This window comes from Delphinus delphis, chromosome 1, assembly GCF_949987515.2.
Source record: "Delphinus delphis chromosome 1, mDelDel1.2, whole genome shotgun sequence".
Lineage (NCBI taxonomy): Eukaryota > Metazoa > Chordata > Mammalia > Artiodactyla > Delphinidae > Delphinus > Delphinus delphis.
In genome coordinates, this window is record NC_082683.1 from 96,396,101 (window position 1) to 96,418,031 (window position 21,931).

Below are 21,931 nucleotides of genomic sequence, written 5' to 3' on the forward strand. Positions count from 1 at the left end.
CATCCCACCATTTTTTAATTTTTAAATTGGCATGTGTTTTAGAGGGATTTTTCATTAAGCACAGCAATGTCAGCGTCTCTAGAAAACTTTGCTAGGGTGGTTTTATGATTTATAGATTTCTCCTGAGACATGAGAGGTGCTTTTTTATTTTTTAGTGGAGACTTAACCTGTATCATTTATTTCTCCTGACAAATTTCATTTGTGAAGTTTACCCTCTGCAGTGTTATTAATCTTACTGGAAATTCATTCCACGAAAAGGATGAATTCATCTGAACTTTAAGGTTTGGTGGTTGAAAATACTTTATTTCTGTGATACATGAGTGTTTTTTTCTTTAATATTAATGGTTTAAAGTTATTTTGAACCTTCAGAGACGCCTTTTCTTCTATTTGCTGCTCCTTAAGTTTAGAGATATCTGAAGCCCTAATTTAAAAAAAAATTTAACACATGGTATTGGATCTACCTCCTCTATTTTTTTTTAATAGCCAAGTTTAAAGGAGGGAACATTTCTAAGTATAGTAATTGGTTAAAATGTCTTTTTTTCCTCCTGGGTTTCTTTTTAGGAACTACTGACAATCAAAAACCTATAGCCGACTTTGGGATATGGCTTTATTATTCAGCAACTAAAAGATGAGTTCTAATTGGCAGACTTCTGGCACTGGCACTTGTCCTTCTGTTTCTATAGAAACTGGGTTGGAAGTCAGAGCTGCACAAAGGGAATGGGTAAGTTTCTTTTAAACTCCATATTTATAAACCCGTATTAACTGTGGCATGGTATCAGTTTTCACATAAGGATATATACATTAGTGTACTAGAACGCAAATATGAACTACTGATTTTTACTTGAGTGGAAACTGACATCAAGTCATTAAATGTAATAGGAGGGTTTAAATATGGATTTATTTTTCTCATGACTCTGACTTCACATTTCTTGAAGCAGTGAACTCAATATGATAATTTTCACTTTCACTTATATCTCATTTCGGGGTGATAAAATTGGTTTTTATCCTCTTAGATCTTTATTGTCGTTTTCTGGTAAGTGATATAAAATATGTACAGAGGACATTTAAAAAGTCTGCATGAATTGTAAGTCTCTTCTCTGGGGCAAAGTCTGATTCTTTCCATTATAAAACAAGTACTGTACAACTGACTAGTTTTTTAGCTTCTCTCCTCTCTTAGCCAAGCAGGACGAGGTCGTCTGTTGGGCACATACATGTGTTCTCATCCAGGCAGACACCCATTAATCATAGAACCTAAGACACCTGGCAGTTGGTGAGTTCTCTTATTACTATGGCTTCAGAGGACTATGCTGCACAGCTGGGGCATTTAGCCTTGAAATGGTTTAATCAAGTGTGATAAACTCCTCTGATCTACAGGTTGGTGTTTGTAAATTAATTTATACTAAACTTTGACTAGTTGGGATATTGAAGGAAGGTAATATTAGCTCTTGTTCTTTAAAACTTATCTATCATTTCCTTGCTCATGAAATACTGCTCTTAAGGGATAGATTTCTCTTTTCCTTACTAAGAGAATGTTGAAGTCGGTTGACACCAACCAAAGAGTGGGACATCTTGGCTTTATTTTGGCCCAAATTGTTAGTTTTGTAAAAATAGTGTAAAAGCGAAAGTTGGAAATTTTTCAATAGGGAAAGTTAATTCAGTTTTTAAAATTTCACTTCACAAGTCCTTGGTCAGTTAATGCCTGAAAGTGGATTTTCATTAAAACTGTATGCCTCCCTGCCTTAAGTACTACTGTGTATCCTCTTTGTTTCTATGTGTTCACTGGAGCTTGAATGATGTAAAAATAAATTGAATTTGTGACTGTTGGTAAATGTGGACAGAAAAAACTTTAGTCTCTAGCTGCCTGCTGTCAAGTATCCAGACATCCAGATGTGTCTTTACTCCTTAGTAAGGGTGGCCAGCTTGTCCTGCTTTTAAAACGGAGAGTCATAGGTCGCAGGAACTCACTGATTTCCAGGCAAGCCAGACAGTTGGTCACCCTGTCTTATTCTCTGCATGCCTGAAACAATGTCACTAGGTTGTTACTGATCATCGTTTTGGATAGAAGTAGATTTTTACGTTATGTTAGCTTCTGTTGGAATGTACCAGAGAGTAAGTTCTTCTTTTTAAAGAAATGATAGTCTTATTTGTCTCAGTGATCCTAGGTAATGCCAGCTTCCCTCTCATAGAAATAAAACATGAATTTTATTTTATTTATTTATTTATTTATTTTTTGCGGTACGCGGACCTCTCACTGTTGTGGCCTCTCCCGTTGCGGAGCACAGGCTCTGGACGCTCAGGCTCAGCGGCTGTGGCTCACGGGCCCAGCCGCTCCGCGGCACGTGGGATCCTCCCGGACCGGGGCACGTACCCGTGTCCCCTGCATCGGCAGGCGGACTCTCAACCACTGGGCCATCAGGGAAGCCCTAAAACATGAATTTTAAACTGACCGATTTAAAGGTGATTACAAGGACTTTTGTCGTTTTTCATTTGTGTCCCCATGTTAAGACCATGGGTGATAAATGTGAGACATTTAGGTAGATATTTGTGGTGAATGAGTAGCCAAATGAGGCAAATATTTATGTATATATGTCTTAAAGCCGTATACAAGTTGATTCTGTTTTAAGAGAAACCCTCAAGGCTTTTAATAAGTATTGGGCTTTGGTTTTATAATGAGGTCCTCAGAGGAACTAGGTTTGGATTTTTAAAAATTAGATCTAAAATCAAATATTAATACACAGTGTGCTTTTTTTTTTCTCATGGAAAAAGCCAGTTTTACAATTAGGCAAGTTTATGTGCTAAGGAGCTAATTTTTTGCAAACAAACATAGCATCACATATGTTAATATGCCTAGATTATTTGAAAAATATCACAAATTATTTCAGTCCATTTAAGTAATTGTTGCTTTTATTATACTTTTAGAAAATCATTAAAGAAGAAAAGCCAGGGGCTGTGATCTAATCAGCGTTGTTAATTAGTTTTCAGAATTGGCTCCATTAGGACTAGCTTTGTAACTTTAGGCAAATAACTTGGTCTTAATTTGCTTTTGTCCTTAGGTGTAAGACAGGAATATTAATACCTATCCATCTTCCTCATAGGATTGGCATGATGCTGATGAGGTAATAGGTGGGAAAGAACTTTAAAAACTTAAAAGTACTATAAGGTGGAGTTTTATTTATTTATTTATTTATAAATTTATTTATTTTATTTATTTTTGGCTGTATTGGGTCTTCATTGCTGTGCACAGGCTTTCTCTAGTTGCCGCAAGCCGGGGCTACTCTTCATTGTGCGTGGGCTTCTCATTGCGGTGGCTTCTGTTGTTGCGGAGCACTGGCTCTAGGCGTGCAGGCTTCAGTAGTTGTGGTGCACGGGCTCAGTAGTTGTGGCTCACGGGCTCTAGAGAGCAGGCTCAGTAGTTGGGGCACACGGGCTTAGTTGCTCTGTGTGGGTAGAGTTTTAGTATCAGAAATAGTATTTCCTGAACAACGTATATAGAAAATTCCTTTTACAGTGGTGGTATGACATTTTCTTAGAGTAAGAACAGCAAGAAATGGTATCTTAATAGTTTTAAATATCTCAGCAAGTAACTGTGAAGGAAGTATTATTGAACTTTTATGTTCAAGTTATGCTCTACTAAATATGTATATTTATAGATAATACTTTATATACTTTATAAACATTTCAACTAATATTTTAGTATTGAGGAATTATAAGTGGCACATACTTAGGCATTACCTTCTTTGGTCAGGGTTGGTGAATATTGGAAGACCTAAAAAAGTTCATTATCTTTAACAACTACATTATTATTGCATTGTAGCAGATGTGTTTTGTGGCTTTAATTTGTTTGTTTTGGTTCTTAGGTATTTTGCATCCTCATTTTCATTTCAATCTAGATATTAAAAGTTTATGCCAATTTGAGTTAGAACAAATTTATTATAAGATAACTGCTTACAATTAAATTAGCTTCGTAATCTTGTGACACTGCTAAGCAGCCAGGGTTGTCTGAAGGGGAAAGTGTAGGGTTTTTTGTCAGTTTGAGTTTGAGTTATGACTCCTCTATTTACTGGGTGTTTAATTACTTTGACCTTAAGTTTATTCATTTGTAAAATAGTCATCATAGTATTTTCTTCCAAAGTTTGTGAATATTAAATTAAGATTAAATATAAAATGTGTCTGCCTCAGTGACTAGTATGTATTAGATGTTGAAATAAAGTTCTTCACCAGCCTACTTCTCCAGACACATGCTAAGCCTCTTTGTTTCCTCTTTGTCCCATGGGATATCTTGAGGGGGAAGGAGATAGAAAATCAGTGTACTCTTGCTTTTCTTGAAACCCTGTATCTGTCCGAGATAGTATTTGTAGATTATGGTTACTTAGAAATGTGTTAACATCTTATAATATTGTTCAAGGGCAGGAGTAAATGAATAGGAACATTTAAAGTTAATTGTTAATATAGTGAATACATTAGTTATGAAGTCTTTAGCTTCCTGTAGTCTAGGGAGTCAGTCTTTCTTGATCCATACCGCCCAGGTTTAGAGGGGCTGTTAGCATGGAGTAGGATGAAGAACTGCCCTGTTGTGTAAGAGTCATAAAGCCTATGTAAATCAGAATTCAACTTGGAGTTCTTTAGTTGGTTCTACTTTTACTGTTTTGTGGGTTATTTTATTTTATTTTTTTTTGGCCGCGCGGCTTGCAGGATCTCAGTTCCCCAACCAGGGATTGAACCCCGCCCATGGCAGTGAAAGCCCTGAATGCTAAGCACTAGGCCACCAGGGAACTCCCTGTAGTTGGTTCTGCTTAAAATGTATAGTTTGCTTTCATAGGAGGAAAGAATCTAGTTGCCCTAGGTAGTTAACGTCTTTTGAGAACAGTTATTGCTCAAGAGGGAAGGGGGGACGGATAGAGTGGTTCCTAGTAAATCATTGATTTTCTTAATCTTGTGCTTTGATGTAGAAAGAAGAAAGGAAATTATCAGCTACTGTGTATGAAGGGTATTTTGCTTGGTACAAGTATGTTTTCATTTAATCCTCATAGTATAGCTGTGAGGTAGCTTGGTGGAATCCTCATTTTACAGAGGAGGAAATTGGGACTCAGAGAGGCTAACTTTCACGAGGTTACATAGTAACAGGTAGCAGAGCTTGGATTTATTATTATTTTTGCTGTTTGTGTGAGGCGGTACTGTTTCTGCTCTATTCATATTGTCTTACATCTGAAATGTAAAAAGAATGTTAGACATTTACATTTAAGTGTAAAACCTATACATTTTAAATAGGACCGACTGCATTTTTTAAGATAACCCAGATTTGAACCCAGATTAATTTGGTTCCAGAATTGGTGCTGGCCCTTGGAAAATAGATCCATCTTGTTGATCTTGCAGACTGATGGAAAAGATTGACATGTCAGCTCATATATAGTGCTCTGTTAAAAGTTAGATGGGGAAAGGGTAAGCTGCGACAAAGCGAGAGAGAGGCATGGACATATATACACTACCAAACGTAAAAGAGATAGCTAGTGAGAAGCAGCCGCATAGCACAGGGAGATCAGCTTGGTGCTTTGTGACAGCCTGGAGGGGTGGGATAGGGAGGGTGGGAGGGAGGGAGAAGCAAGAGGGAAGAGATATGGGAACATATGTATATGTATAACTGATTCACTTTGTTATAGAGCAGAAACTAACACACCATTGTAAAGCAATTATACTCCAATAAAGATAAAAAAAAAAAAGTTAGGGCTTCCCTGGTGGCGCAGTGGTTGAGAATCTGCCTGCTAATGCAGGAGACACGGGTTCGAGCCCTGGTCTGGGAGGATCCCACAGGCCGTGGAGCAACTAGTCCCGTGAGCCACAACTACTGAGCCTGCGCGTCTGGAGCTTGTGCTCCGCACCAAGAGAGGCCTCGATAGTGAGAGGCCCGCACACCGCTATGAAGAGTGGCCCCCACTTGCCACAGCTAGAGAAAGCCCACGCACAGAAATGAAGACCCAATGCAGCCAAAAATTAATTAATTAATTTAAAAAAAAGTTAGATGAGATTACAGAGGAGAGAATGACAATGCTGGGGGAGGTTTTCCAGAGGCTTTTGGTGAGTCAGATTGTGAAGGATAAGTGAGACCGTGCCTGGTGGAGAATGGCAAGCCATTGGGATTGTAACTGGTGGCACAGCTTGTACAAAGGCACACGTAGAGAGTGAGAGGGTGTGGCATTTTGGAGCTAAAACCAGGCTTTCAGTTTAGGATTTTTCTCTATAGGGAATTAATAGATATTTCAAAGCAGAGAGGAATGGAAAGATGGAATAATAATAGTAATAATAGTCTTGAGGACCATTCTGAAGGAGATTCTAGAGGAGGTTGGTATTGCAGAGAACTCTAGGGTGGTCTTTTTTTCCTTTTAAAATCACCCAGATAATGAAGAGCTCTCTATCCACATGTAGTTGCTTAGTCTAAGTGACATTAATTAGTTAACATAATTATTCCATATTTAAGAAACATCTTTTGGTTTATCTCCCGTTAAGAGCCACCTATTCAACTTTCATATAAAACTTGTTCTGAAGATATGTCTAGATATTTAGCTTGAACATTCCAGATAATTAGATATAGTGAAAAAGTAACATTGTTTGGATGAGTAGGAATACTATTCAAATGATCTTGCAATAAAGGTTTGTTGTTTGTGGGGTTTTTTCTTTTTTTAGCAGTTCTTATTTATTTTTTTATTACATAGCAATACATGTTTATTATAGAAAATTTAAGAAACAAAATAATGAAAGAAAACAAAGATTACCTCTAGTTAAGAAGCAAAGATAAACTATTTGGGGGGTGTATACTCTTCCAGTCACTAAACAATGTTTCAATGTTCATTCACATTCCAGAGTTCAATGACTGTTTAATACTGCTCTGTATGAAGGAAAATGGTTTTCTGTCTTTACATATTTTTGCGACTGAATTACCATGGCACAGCTGAGAGTTTGGTTAATTTATTATTACAGTACATTCTGATTTTCATTTAATATCTAAAGTAACTGCTTCAACTGATTAAAATTTTAGCCTATTTGATTAAATACTAACAGAGTTTAATTTAAGTTGCTATTACTCTTTTCTTACCACCAGTTAGACATTCTTCAGAGTGCTAAAGCAAAAAGGAACCTTAAAAAATTATGTGGTTCACCTTCTTAGTTTACAAATGCGGGTACTTTTCTTCCATGCTTTTGTTTCCAGTGACTTTTAGTTTAGACTTTGTTTTGTTAAGCTCTCACTTGATTGCAGTCCTCTCTCTTTCTGGTCAGACTGTTTTTCCATCTCTCAGCCAATGGTACAAAGAAAAGGGAAACTGAAGAGAGGAGATAGCATATGCCCGAGAGGTAGAAGGAGCCGGTGTATGTCTGGGTATAATCATATAACCAGCCTATACGGAAGGAAGGATTTCTGTTAGTGATGCAAACCTTTCCATTAGTAGTTCCCAGCCATGAACCCTTCCTTGAAGGAAGGAGCCTCCTGTACTTACTAGTCTGTATTGTGACCCATTAGAAAGTTAGTCAAGCTGCTTACCTGTCTTATTTTCTATTGATGAAGTTAAATCAATTCCATCTGAGTTAGGGGTTTAAACGTTGGGTTAAAAGTAATCGTGAACCCAGAGCCCATCTCCAGTCTTGTAATGGAAGTTGGAGAAAATTAGGAACACGTACCATTTCATTTTACAATGAATTTTATTAGAAGACCACTATTCTTATGAAGAAAAGTATTGTGAATTACTATTTTCCAAAGAAAAAAGTGAGAACTGATTATTATCTTTTTTTCCTTCACTGAACAGACATTTGAATTCTTACTGTGTTCCCAGCAACGTGCTGGGTGTTGAGGATATGATAATGAGCCAAAACAGACATGGTCCCTGCCCTCATAGACCATATAGTTTAGTGGGGATTTGGTATTAACCGCATAAATTACACCTGCGATAAAGGCTGTGAGGGGATGGATGGTTCAGGAGGTTATGAGAACAAATGAAAAGGAACTGACTTACTTGGCCAAGTGGGTTAAACAATGACGATAATTCCCCCTGAAATCTCAAAGTGCTCTTTTAAAAGCAAGAATTGGGAGGGTCCTCAAAATCATTTGGCTAATGGCACATACTAGAACTTCTTAGGTGAAACGCTTTTTTTAAAAAAAAGTGTGAGTTTGTGGTGGCAAAGAATATTTGTGCAAGGCACCAATGTTTATACGTTATTGCAAAAGTCAACCCTGTGAAAAAGGCAAATAATGTCTCAATATTATTATGAAAATAGTTTTGACCTCAGGCTCCCTAAAAAGGGCTCAGGACCTCTCGGGGAGTCACAGTCTTTTCTAGATTATTGTATGCATATTATGTTTGTAGATGCAAACTTACAATATGACTTTTATAAGTTTTTATATTTAAAATCTTGAAAAACCTTAAGTCAAGGATGTTATTCTGATCATTTATTCAAAAAATTTTGGTACTCTATGCCAGCACAGTTCTGGTTACTAGGGATAAACCCATGGGCAAAAATGGATGAAAATATCTGTCTGCATGGAGCTTACATTGTATCTTTTGATTTTCACTTATGTCTTGGAACATGATTTCTCACTGGATGTGTAGAGTATACCCTTTTTTTTTTTTTTTTTTTGGTCTGATTGTGTGTCTCTATCTCCTCTCCTTTTTATTCTCTCACTTGGCTGTGATAGAGACTTTCAATTTTTGTTTGTTTGCTTCATTAGCTTTTTGTTTCCTTTTCTTAATGTAATGAATGAATGGAATGTTTTATTTAAATTCAGCTAACTTTAACTTGCTTTTACTGTTTGATCAGTGACCTCAATTAAATGTTTCTTGGAGTTAAGCAAAATAGTGAAACCGACTGGGACAAGTCTTTGTATTATGTTGATTGACCTTTAGATATCTAAGAAACGGTTGACCAATCTGTCAGTTTTTCTAGAAATTTCTATGAAGGAGGAACTGTGGAAAGCAGCAGCACCCTCTCTTATCCTTTGTCATTCTTGCCTTCGTCCCTTAGTATAGCAATTTACCAGTTTATATATAACCTGTGAATTGTAAGACAGGGGTATTTGAAGTAACACTCTAGGAAAAGACTACAAATTCTTGGAGAGGGAGGTAGATAGTGCTGCTGAAAGGTCAGGAGGGTAAAGCTAAAAATAGTGAAACTGAGTTGTTTTATAAATCCTGGAGGGACTAAAACAGTTTAAGAGAAAACTGCTTATAAGCCTTTCATTTCACATACATTTAAAGTCAGAATGTTGTTTCTGAAATGTGAAAGATTAAGATATATTTAGTGTATTTTCTTACCAGGGCAGGGAATTACTTAGCATGCTTTAGAACTGTTTCCATGTATTTCCATGCAAAGTTTTTATTTATTTATTTATTTATGCATGTATGTATGTATGTATGTATGTATGTATGTATGTATGTCGTGTCGCACAGCTTGCAGAATCTTAGTTCCCCAACCAGGGATTGTACCTGGGCCCCTGGCAGTGAGAGCGCTGAGTCCTAACCACTGGACTGCCAGGGAATAACCAATGCAAAGTTTAATGAAATAATTTGTTTTAAATCTGTTTCTCCCATTCATGCTTGATTATTGAGAGATTAGTATATTTTAAAATTCTGTCTCTAAGATCTAATTGCCATTCCATACGATAATAATGTGCAGTTGAGTATTTAGTTTTAAGATGTTATTTATAATAGCAAATATGAGGTGAAATGTAAGATGCAGGACTATAGTGTACTATTATTAATTAATTGTCCTATGAAAATATTAGCTTCATAATCAAGCTTAAATTTAAGTGGCTACTAGGTAAATTAAATTCATAGCTTTGCTGCTTTAACCAAACATCTCTGTTTGGTTGGAATAATTAGCCTTTCCCCACCATTGAAAGTAAAATAAGACTGTATAGGGAATTGGCTGGCAGTCCTGTGGTTAGGACTCCTCACTTCCACTGCACGGAACGCGGGTTCGATCCCTGGTCAGGGAGCTAAGATCCTACACGCCACGTGGTGCAGCCAAAAAAAAAAAAGAAGACTGTATATTTGATCTGATTTTATTAGGTCTTTGTACTTTTTTTATAATAGCACGAAATAGATGTATACAAATGCACTTTCAACCCTAAACAGTTTCAGGGTTATTGTTGGTAGTTCAGAAACCACTGCATTCTAATCATTTTCAAATGGAAATACACGCATAAGTTGACATTCAAAAGACTGGGTTTCTTTGTGGTCATAGCAAAAGCATTGTGAGTGGCAGAGAATACTAGCCACAGTCCAGGAAAGCGTGCAATGGATCTGAGCCTCCACTCCATGCTAAGGAATACTGTATGTAGCCAGCATTCTGAGGAGTACGCTGCCTACTGGTGCAGACTTCCTAAGCTGAAGTCCCCTCTAAGCATTTCCTTGGTGTCTCCAGACTACCTGCATCAGATTCACTTAAGATGCATGTTAATTGTGCAAATTCATTGGCTTCCTAAGCGTACTTCCTCCTAGGTGGCACCCAGTTGATTCTTACATACAATAAAGTTGTTGTCCAAATTACTTCTTTATAGCTGTAACCCTTGTTCTGGGTAGGAATATCTAATAATGTTTCCTGTGATAATTTAAAACAACTAAGAAGATAGGCCTCAGCTTCCTTAAACAGTTTTGCAAACCAGTTTTCTTACAGTCAACAAAAAAGGGATTGGAATAATCTTTTAAGTTTGATGTTTAATATAGAATCTAAATTCATTTTTTTAAATGTCAACATTTTAAAAACGATACTCTATATCATTTTATGGGTTAAGCCATACACGTTTAAAAATGAGTTTAACATCTTGTCTAAAAAGTATTCATATCTGATATCTCAGAAGTTGATTTTTAGCTGATTTATGAATCCTTTTCAATAGGATTACTACTGTAAGTTTATTATTGGTCATCTTGTTAAGATTTGAAATACCCCTAGAAGGCCGTTAATTCCAAAGTTCCTTGATGGTAGTTCAAATTAGTTGTTGAGGATTCTGTAAGTGACTGGCCGGTGTTGAACCAGAGCTTCTAGCTGTTAGGCTGTAGAATAGTGGCAGACTTCCAAGGTGTGCAGAGACAATGAACTTCTCACATTCTTGGGGTCACTGGAGCTGCCCACTGGCTGTTAGCAGCCTTGTCATTTTACTTAGGGTGTGCTGTACAAATATTTCCTGTATGTACCATGAAGGGAAAAATCTTGGGAAACATGGTTTAGCAAATATAAACCTCAGTGCCTTTTAAGACAGGAGCTCTCTAAAGGCCTCATGATAGAAATTTGCCATAAGATTTACTGGTAGTGCTATAAGTATTGGCTCTGTGTTGTAAGTTTTATTAAGAGGATTGTGGTCTGTGTTAGGATTTTGAAACTTGATTCCTTGGCCTTGCAAGGAAAGGACTACCTCCCCCTTCTCCTTTTTAAACCACAATAGAGAGCTATTTGGAATTTATTTTTGATGCTTTTGTAGGGATTCATTAATCCTAGGAATGCTGTATCAAAGTAAAATTCTGTAGGTTTTGTTGCTTATGGGGAAAATAACCACTGGATAAAGAAATGATTTACATTGTTTCCTTTTGCCTCTTCAGGGTATAATATATTTCTCAGGATCTAAAGGACAGAGAACTTTGTTCTGCCTTCTTACTTGTCCCCCGTATCCCCAATCTCCAAAATGGATTTATAGCAGACCAAAAGGTTGAGTTGCTTGTGTGTTTGTTTTCCAAATAAAATTTCAGGCCGTAGAGAAATTCTCAACTGATAGGCCAAGATGACTGATAAAACTCTAGAGGGCATGGTTGATAAAAGGTGGAGTGAGGACTGGGTGGAATATCTGTTTAACATTGTATCTGAAATGAGGATGTAATAGAGATAGGAAATGACCTGTCATTTCATGAGGAGATGAACTTGTCGGTGTTCATGGGACAGAGAGACAAGCTTAGATGGATGAATTTCCATTTTAGCCATTGTCTTTTCTTGTAAAAACGCAGATAAAGAGTTAATGCAGGACTTCCCTGGTGGCGCAGTGGTTAAGAATCCGCCTGCCAATGCAGGGGACACGGGTTCGAGCCCTGGTCCTGGAAGATCCCTCATGCCGCGGAGCAACTAAGCCCATGCGCCGCAACTACTGTGCCCACATGCCACAACTACTGAAGCCCGCGTGCCCAGAGCCCATGCTCCGCAATAAGAGAATGAGAAACCCACGCACTGAAACTAAGAGTAGCCCCTGCTTGCTGCAACTAGAGAAAGCCCATGTGCAGCAATGAAAACCCCACTCAGCCAAAAATAAATAAAACTACATAAATAAATTTATAAAAAAGAAAAAAACTCGGAAAAAGTTAATGCAAAATTACCAGTTTTGCCCCATGGTGTTTCTGATGAATTGTGAGGTTGAATAATAATAGCAGGAGGGCTTCCCTGGTGGCGCAGTGGTTGAGAGTCTGCCTGCCTATGCAGGGGACGTGGGTTCATGCCCCGGTCTGGGAAGATCCTACATGCCGCAGAGCGGCTGGGCCCGTGAGCCATGGCCGCTGAGCCTGCGCGTCCAGAGCCTGTGCTCCGCAACGGGAGAGGCCACAACAGTGAGAGGCCCGCGTACCGAAAAAAAAAAAAATAAAAAAATAATAATAGCAAGAGAGAGATGTACTTCTTCTTTAGGAACTAGTTACCTTTAGCTTATTCTGGAGTACAATCAACTTATAATTATTTGGCATTAGAAACAACTCTCCTTGAATTTATTGAAAAAAATTATTTTTGTGAAATATCTGCTTGATTGAGTGAAGCTTTACTATATTTTAAGGTCATTTTTATTATACCAAAGCTTAGGGTGCCTTCATTTAAAGGTAAGAAAATGGAGACATGGGTTACAGTGGCTCAACCGAATTTTCAATTAATGAAGTGGAAGAAGAATGCAGGTTCTAACAATTCTCAGTTTTAGACATTTTAGACTAAGTCCTAATGTTAAGCAGTGTATGTGGCTGACAGAGTGAATGCTGTACCATGATCCAATAAGGTATGAAAGAACATTGAACAAATAATTTTGTCTTCTCTTTGTCCATGTGGCAGCTAGTAGAGTTCTGTGCTAATAAGTTGCTTAATAATTATTGAATGAATACTGAGTTACAATCAAATAATTATTTGTGAACCAAACAAAAACAAAATAAATGAACAAACCAAACCAAACAGACATGTAGATACAGAGAATAGGGTAGTTGTTATCAGAGGGGAAGGGGCAGGAGGGAGGGCTAAATGGATAAGGGAAATCACCTGTATGGATGGAAAATAAATTTTTGGTGGTGAAAACAAAAACAAAATTATTTATGGCATTTTAAGGGAGTTTTCAGAGATTTGTGATTTAAATTTTTTATATTAAAATAAATATTAGCATAATATATGCACTCATCAGTTGGGAAAGGGGGGTGTATGTGGAAGAGAGAGGAACTACATTCGGTGGTTTTGTTTTATAGGCAGCTGATATGGGCTGTTGGTGGTTTTATTTTTATTTGTTTATTTATTTGTTTGTTTGTTTGCGGTACATGGGCCTCTCACTGTTGTGGCCCCTCCCGTTGCGGAGCACAGGCTCCAGACGCGCAGGCTCAGCGGCCGTGGCTCACGGGCCCAGCCGCTCCGTGGCATGTGGGATCTTCCCGGACCGGGGCACGAACCCGTGTCCCCTGCATCGGCAGGCGGACTCTCAACCACTGTGCCACCAGGGAAGCCCAAGTGGTTTTATTTTTAAATGAAACTGAACAGCCCTTAGCATTTTGAGCTCATATGTCAAATACCTCAGGTACAGGACTAGGAATTTAACATAAGTAACTTATAGCTGTCTTGTACATGGGAGAATACGACTGTATACTTGTTTTTTTTGCCGAAGGCACTATTTTTGTATTTAGATTGCTTTCTGCAGGTGTACTTTTGTTAACAGGGGTCTATTAGAAATGTATATTAAGTTTTAAAAATATTAATACTTTTTATTTTTCCACAACCTTCCAAGGCTTCCATCTTGGTGTCAGTGTATAGTTCTGGATGCCATCTACCAGCAAAAAACAGCATTTGGGTTTGGATGAACAGCGACATTTGGTCTACCCTTGGGTCTACTGACCACCTAGGTCAGGAAACTAGAAAAACCCTGAAACTGGTCCAGTCTGAAGCAGGCCATATTATTAACTAAAATTGAATTTGTTGCTGAGTATTGGCAGGAATAGGGAGAGCTGTGGGGTGGAGCGGGCAGGGTGGTCACTTGTGGGGAGTGGCGGGGGATAATTTTTAAACTATTATTTATTTCAATGCCTGTCAATTTTAACCAAGATCTGATGGAGAATTTTGTTGCCACTGTATTTCTTATCATAATCACCATTACAAAAGATGTATAAATAATTTTCTTGCCCATATGCTCTATTTACATTTTTTTAAAGAAAAAAGTAACTTTAGAAAATCTCGGTTATATGATTCCTTGGGTTTCCTATGCTTTATATTCCCCTTTCCTTGAATTTTTAAAATATGCTGTATAGAACTAACTTGTTTTTCTTCTTTATTTCCATACAGGAAGGAGAAAATTATTATTCATGTACCATTTTTAACTAGTCTTTTGACTGAGGATTATTGTGAAACATTTTACTGTTTGCTAGATTCCTTATTTTAAATGCCTGTAATCTTTTATAGGAATTTCACCTTTTGTAATTTGGTAATAACAAGTCTAGGTAAGTAAAAAATGAGGATCTCATACAGTTCGGAAGATCTAAGTTTGGTTTAGAATTTAATATTTTATAACCAGTAAGCCTTTTGATTTAGTTAAAGCTAAAGACAGTAACGTAACTTGCCTGTACCAGTTGAGGGTTGAGTGGATCTGTAGCTCAGTATTTCTGATGTTCTTTAGTAGTTGCTGCTGGAGTCAGAAGTTAGGAACAAATCTAATGGCCTTTGTAAAACCCTCTTGTCACTTCACAGAGCAAGGACCTACAGCAAGGGCTCTCCCGAAGTCTCCCTTCAGCAAGAAGCCTAGCACTACATTGTAGTCAATGAGAAACCGTGGTACAGAGCAGGAAACTTAACTGAATTATATATTATTATCATAATCTTGTTTAAGATACTCTGAGCAACTCCCAGACTAAAAACCTGTACTTAAGCTTTCAGCAATAGCCTTATCACTTCCTTTGACTTTTTTGTAGAACTTAAGAAATTTATGATTGCCTAAATAACATTTTCAGAGTTAGCAGGTAAAAATTCTACCATGAGCTCTGTCTTTATCCTCACATACAGTGCTAGGGTATCATGGATATTGGGTAATAAAAGGCTTGTAACTTTTTTTTTTGACTCACTAATAGTAAGAAATGTGTTTTACATCACATATGTTTTCTGTTACATAGGTGTGTGTGCGTGTGAAATAAGTTTCACAATAAAGTGATGCACTCTGATTTCTAATCTGCTCGTGGTCCTTTTTTATTAAAAAAAAAAAATTTTAAAGATCATGACCAACAAATTGGTTTCAAGACCCACACATACATCTATAGCTTTTTCCTTTTAAGTAATACTCCTCACAAAACTTGCTTTGTCTTCTCATACATTGAACTCTTTAAATATTTTTAAATGTATACAAAAACATTTATCTCTAAACATGTTGTAGTTTTGTTATTTGCCTTCATCATTTGAATAAGATATTCTGTGCCCTGGTATTTGTTACTTCCCTACACTTTTGGCCTAATAGGCTTGAAAAGTTCCAAGGCATCATTAGGACAGCCAGTGAAGAAGGGTCAAAATTGAAAAAAATTCATCAGCAAACTGTATTTGAACTCTGTATTTCACTGACCTGGATACTAGCCATAGAGTAGCTCTGCTAGCCACCTCTGGTGCTTGGTCTTTTACCACTCCCTGTATAACAATTCTGGGCTATAAAATTCTAGCCTGTTTTCCAGTTACGAAGTATTGGCTGAGTTAGAGCTCATGGGAAGAGGTGTGTTCATAAATGCAAATAAGGACTTAGTTGTGTATTTGTGTAATTTTTTCCTTTAGATAGGTATACCTAAATTGAAACTCAGATAGTGGTACATTGTTTTACCTTCAGTAATAATTTCTTTTATTAAGTTTTTATACTTTTGATATTTGCCTTTAAGTCTTAAGTTCATAGAGGTGTAAATCTAATGTCATGATAAAACTTAGTTTAAAAAAATGATAGTGGGACAAGATCAGACCCTTTTTCTGTCTTCAGGACTGAGGGAAGCAGAAGTAAGTTTTAGGCTGAATTCCTTTTTGTGGATGATTGGAAATGCTGTACTAATTTGTAATTCAACTATATTGAGAACCTATAGTGTAAGATACTAAAGCTTAAGTCTGTTTCCTAAAGAAATTTGTGTGAGTAGGCAGTCTTTTAATAGTCTTAGATTAAATGTTCAGCAAGCACAAAATGTCCCAATAGGTAAAAAGTGAATGTAAAACAATGCTTCAGTCTTAAAGTTGACTTAAAAACAGAACTCCCCCAAGTTTTACTCTACTTGTATTTAATGTTCTCCAGTGGCCCCACATATCCTCTCCACAGATTCTGGCCTTAATCCAAGACAGCTTTTGTTTGTTTTTGTTTTTAACCATCATAGGTCTTTGGGCATCTGATAAATTGTCTCCCCAGAGAAGTAGATATACACACAATCCCTGCTCTAAGACTCCCAAGAGAATGTAAGAATCTGCCTAGTGCACATCTGTTGAATTAACCCTGAGATTCTCCTGGATTAGTGATGGAGTTGTGAGCGTTGGTATAGGAACAGCAGAGATAATCATCAGTTTCTTTTAACCTGATAACGTCATTACGTGTTACCATTAATCATGGATCAGCATTTTGTTTCATTGCTTTTCAAGTTTACTCAGAATGTGGGTAAGCTGTTACCTGCTAAAGGTGGTCCAGAAAGGACAGCCATCCCAGCAAAGAAACTGGCAAGCCCCAAGAACCTGTGTACCATAGAATTCCCAGACAGATCAACCTGCAGGGATTAGAATCCAATGTTAGCCATATTGAGGGTGAAATTCTGTGGAGACCTTTGCCTACAGAGGGGCAAATACTGTGTATGTCATCTGAAACTGTGAACAGTTGACTTCTGAGGTGATTTGGATGGCATTTTACCCTGATATTATGAAAGAGCTGAGGCAGATAAGGAATAGTAATTTCAGTAGGCAGACAGTGTTTTCATTTTATTAGTAAGGAACGTTGGTTTTTGTTTCTTTTTAAAAATCTTTTAATTGGTTCAGGGATACTTTTTTCCCCTGAACCTCACTGCTCTTCTCTGTTAGGAAATGGTATTTACAGTTGGAGCTGACAGTGGTATTATTGAATCCACCTATGGCTGAATACCAACCATTGGTTTATAAGAAATCAGATATCACAGGAGTTGATTTCAGCTTTAGAAAGTTTGATTTTTGCTTAAGCCTCATATAAGATCCTGCAGCACTTATGCTAATATTGATATCAGGTCAGAAGATTCCGGGGGATTCTGTTGCAGCACACTGGGTACCTAGTTCTAAGAACCCATGGGGTTCCAAGAAAAACCCAGAAGTATTTGTATAACTCAGTTCCGTTCAGGTCTAGGACTTTATGTCAATTTGGGGTAAAGATGGAGAGGAGTTAAAAACACAATGTCCTTATTAAAGTATAGAGAACTCTCTACAAAAGAGAAGCCAGTGCTGGTCAGGAAGCCCTTTTTTCTTTTAAGGAACTCTTCCAAGATGTGTCTTAGAACCAAAGAAATGTCTGGACCTGAAGTAAAGAAGTGAACAGAAGTCTAACCTGGGAGACTGATAAGCAAAATGGAATCCTTCTGATCCCTATTTTGCTCTTCTTTCCTGTCCCACGTCCCACGGGGGGATAGTCCTCTCACCCCCCCCGGCCCCACCCCCCCAAGGTGAGATGAATAGCTGGATAAGATATAGCTACAAGGTTTCTGAGTATGTTTTTAATTATAAAATTAATACAAAATATGTTTTCTCTTTTGGGGAGGTGATTGTTAACACTTTTACTAAATGGTGTAAGAACATTAATGAGTACGTCTACTCACCAGTACAGGAAGTATCAATGCCAGGTAACCACCGGAGAAAATGGCAAAGAAGATGGTATAGGTCATAAGTAGTGGAAATGTGGTGGCAAAAGGAGCAAGCAGGTTAGTGATGCCACAGAGGATGAGGTAAGACTTGTGGTAATGATACTTCTTGATCCAGTTTTGATCAGCAACCCATCCGGAGATAATCTGACTGACTGTCTCAATGATACCTGGAACAATATTGAAAAGGTCTTATGAAATCCTAATTCCATTTTCCTAGCCCCTTTGAAAACTGTAAATGCATAAGGCATCTTTTCCTAAGTAATATGACTTCATCCTGAGGCTGGGACATAAGAGAAAAAAAAACGGTTCCATTTGTCTATCAATAGATTCTGTCATTTACTTACCTATTCCAGACACATCAATAAAATACCAGAAAGACTCCTTCAGAGTTGGGTAGAGGACTCACCAGGTATTTTTTCTCACTGTGTTTGGGAAACTCATACCACCAAACTGGGAATACCAGGTTATAGAGAACGCTGGGCTCAGTAGGCCTCCCTTGAAGTGGTGAGGAAGTGAGATTTCTTGAAGATTAGTAAACCCACAGGTTAGTGTCCTGGGGAAGTCATATGGTGGACGACTGGAGTATAAATAATAAAGTCTTATGGTGAAGAAAAAAAACAGATGTTGAGACTTATAATTGTATGAGGTTTTGGTAATTAAGTCCTTCTCCAAAGGCTATTATGTTTAACTTGAAAATATGTAGAAAGTCTGGAAATGGGACATCATCTCTTGAACACTGGAACTATGGTGTAACTTGAATAAAATTTAAGAATAACATTTTTCACTTAGTTTTATGATAACAGAACATTCTTATCCTTTATCCTATTATATGTTAATATAGCAGTTAAATACTGAAAGAGATTTTCACCAAGAGGAGCATGAGCTGCAGTTGTTTTATACTTAAAATTCTCCTGTGGTTCAAACATAAATTGCTCCACAAAAAGGAATTAAAAATTCTTACTGCCATCTCTGTATTTTTACAGTTATTTCTAGGATACATATTGAAACTTTATTATGTTCTTTGGTCCTGCTGTAAAGCCCTAATCTGATCTAAATTGATACTACCAGACACTTTAGTGGAAAAAAAGTCAGTTTAGCTATGTATCTTTTTCTTGGGTACACAAGTTTTATTTGACTGAAGCAGTTGGAAATGGGGTGCAGTCAGTTTTGCAAGGGCTTGGTAAATAGGCTTTTCCAGAAATTAGCAAGAGAAAAGTTAATGTTGAGCTACTGAGAATTTCCAGATAGAGCAAACCAGTTCCATTTCATTCATTTTCATTTTTTTAGACTCCCTATTTTGTCAGTTGAAAGAATCCATATCTTCTAGATCAAGCATTCTGTTTCCATACATTTTTATAAGTACTCAACTAAAATGATTTTTTTTTCATTCTAAATGTCAGCCTACCCATTAATGACTAGCCTTAGTATGCTTATTTATCTTATCCTCTTACTTTGAGTTAAAGGGGGGAAAATTCTTAGCTACGAATACTACTAGAACATTATTGAATGCTTACAGTAGTTCATGTACTATTCTGAACTCTACATGCATTACTTGCTTAATCCTAATAACCTTCTGAGAGTAGATGCTATTATTCATGTATTACAAGGAAATTGAGACACAGAGAAGGCAAGTATCTTGCCCAAGGTCACACTGTCATACACTGCAAAAACTTGAACCTGGAAAGTCTAGCTCCAGAACCAATCCTTTCAACCACTGAACTGTACAGCCTACCTAGGATTGTTTTTGCTTGCTAAAATGGCTGTTGTCACTGAGAACCAGCTTTCTAAAGTTCGGTATCCAACAAATACTTAGATACTGACATATGAAAATAAGACTTGCTTTGGGGTCCGCTGTCTGGTAGGGAAGAGCCTGTGTGCAAGATGCAGTGACAGGTTGGAGGGAAAGTCCTGCTGCTCCCACCAGCCTCAAAAAACTTGCTTTTCTGGCCTTCCCACAACTCTTTTTAAAAAAAAAAATATTATTCTTAAGCTTTTTAAAAATTAAATTTAATAAATTTTTGTGAAATTAAGTTCATTTCTCCTTTTGAGGGTGAGGTTGAAGTAGACTTTCTTACCAGCTACAGAAACGAGGTAGGAGGCGTCCATGATATTAATCCCCAGTGTTTTGGCTCTGGCTATCAGGTGAAAGGTAGGGATGAAATATGCCAACTGACTGAGGAGAAAAGACCACGTAAATATGTAGAAAAAAGGATTCTTAAGAAGAGAAAAATCAAAGAGTTTTTGTTTGCAGCTCCACAAAATAGTCTTATTCCCATAACTTTCTTCATTAGTGTTTTGGAAGAGTCTGTTCCTGTTAGGTTCATTGTTGAACTCTTCATTTTGATTTTGTGAGACTGTTAAACTTATACCAGGTTGTCCATCCTGCATAGTATTGTCCCTGATGGCAGACTCTTGTATCTCATTGCGGCATGATGTTTCTGTCCCACATGCTGCCTCTGGACCACTTGCAGAAAAACTGCTACTTTTATCTTTAATATCGGAATTGCTCTCGCTTTTGATATGGGTGGGTCTCAAGAGCATACTAGAAGGCACCAAATGCAATGTGATTGCTCCAAATAATATAAGGGCACCTAAACAGGAGAGAGACATTGAGAAGTTAAGCTAAAAATTACCTCTCTCATTTCACAATACTCTGTATGCTTAGGCTCAGAAGAGGCCCCACCACTAAATATTCAGTCATAGTGCAGTAATTCCTGAAAACACTGCTTTGTCCTTGTATTTAGCTGAAAGTATTTAAATCCATTAACTTAACTGTTAGCCGTACACACTGCTGTATCCTTGTGAAAACAGGGAGTCCTTGCAGATAGAAAAGGGGAAAGCTGTGCCACTAGGGGGCATGGAAGGAGAGTTATTTGTGCTAAAGGAAAAAAATGGTTTGGGGTGGGGGGAAGTCATTTCAAATGTTAGAAAATTACAGTGTGTTTTAAATATCCTGAAGGGAGGGTGTAGATTTAGGTACAGAAAATACAGAATTAGGTAACGGGAATCATTTGGAAACTGCCTTAGAAGAGGAGATAGCCTGTCATCCCGTGATGTTTTAAATATCCTAGAAAGAAGACATGCCAGTGTTGCCTTTGAAGCTTAGTAGTTGCTTGACTTCAGCATGTCCTGACCAAAGCTGTGACTTGGGTGTGTTGCTTCTAGAGATAGAATTAACTGTAGGTTCTGCTATCCTGTCTTACGGATTTGTCAGCTGGTCTTGTTTACCATGAGACTACTGGTGGTTTTTTTAATCAGGAAAGGAAAAGTTCAACAAAACTGCTCTGTAGATAGGAATAGGCTTATATATTCACATATATGTACATATACATAGATTTTTTCCCCAATACTTTGAGGTTATTTTAATCCAAATGTTTTATCTCAGGTATGAAGAAAATTGTGGAGTGAATGGTTTTTATTCGTGAAAATTTATAGTTGACAGTATATAAAAGATTAAGTATTAAGGAACATAATCCTCTTTTCACTCAGTTTTTTCCCGTCTATTTTAGTGAATCTGATGGAGGAGACTTTTTTAAATGCAGATTTTTTTCTTAAAGAGAAAATTTGAAGAGAATGATTTGAGTAGAGGATCCTTGTTTCCGCAGGAATACCGCTTTCCCTGCAAAGGTGTGTTTCCCCAGCCGCATAGATTGCCCTCCATCCCCTCAGACTTGAACTCTATGGTGAACTCTGAGTTGCCTGCATGGCGGGCAAAGCCTGCAAGTAGTTCAGAGTCTCTTTTGCCATATATTCTCCAAGGAAGAATACTTTACTTTAGAATCATGCTCACTTCCTCTGTAGTCATCATAGAGAGGGCTCAACATTAAATCTTACAGAGTTGATGGTTCAGAAACTTAGAA

At 37.4% G+C, this 21,931-nt stretch overlaps 2 protein-coding genes across 8 annotated transcripts in view; one reads left to right on the plus strand and one right to left on the minus strand.

Moving 5' to 3' along the window:
• The window catches only part of RBM15 (RNA binding motif protein 15), a 20,090-nt gene extending 14,561 nt beyond the window's left edge, over nt 1-5,529 (plus strand). For 2 of the 3 annotated variants that reach the window (XM_060026948.1, XM_060026930.1), the window contains exon 3: nt 562-5,529. The gene's annotated coding sequence lies outside the window, so the exon portion shown is untranslated. The remainder of the gene's footprint in view (nt 1-561) is intronic. The other variant, XM_060026939.1, reaches the window with a different exon arrangement.
• The window catches only part of SLC16A4 (solute carrier family 16 member 4), a 25,898-nt gene continuing 7,243 nt past the window's right edge, over nt 3,277-21,931 (minus strand). For 3 of the 5 annotated variants that reach the window (XM_060026960.1, XM_060026971.1, XM_060026980.1), the window contains exons 6-9: nt 20,147-20,662; nt 18,027-18,238; nt 16,865-16,958; nt 5,714-7,388 (exon numbers count right to left, since the gene is read on the minus strand). In XM_060026960.1, coding sequence (XP_059882943.1) covers nt 7,228-7,388; nt 16,865-16,958; nt 18,027-18,238; nt 20,147-20,662 — 983 coding nt within the window. In that variant the 3' untranslated portion in view covers nt 5,714-7,227. Of the gene's footprint in view, nt 3,438-5,713; nt 7,389-16,864; nt 16,959-18,026; nt 18,239-20,146; nt 20,663-21,931 lie in introns of those variants that run through there. The other 2 variants (XR_009521482.1, XM_060026991.1) reach the window with 2 other exon arrangements.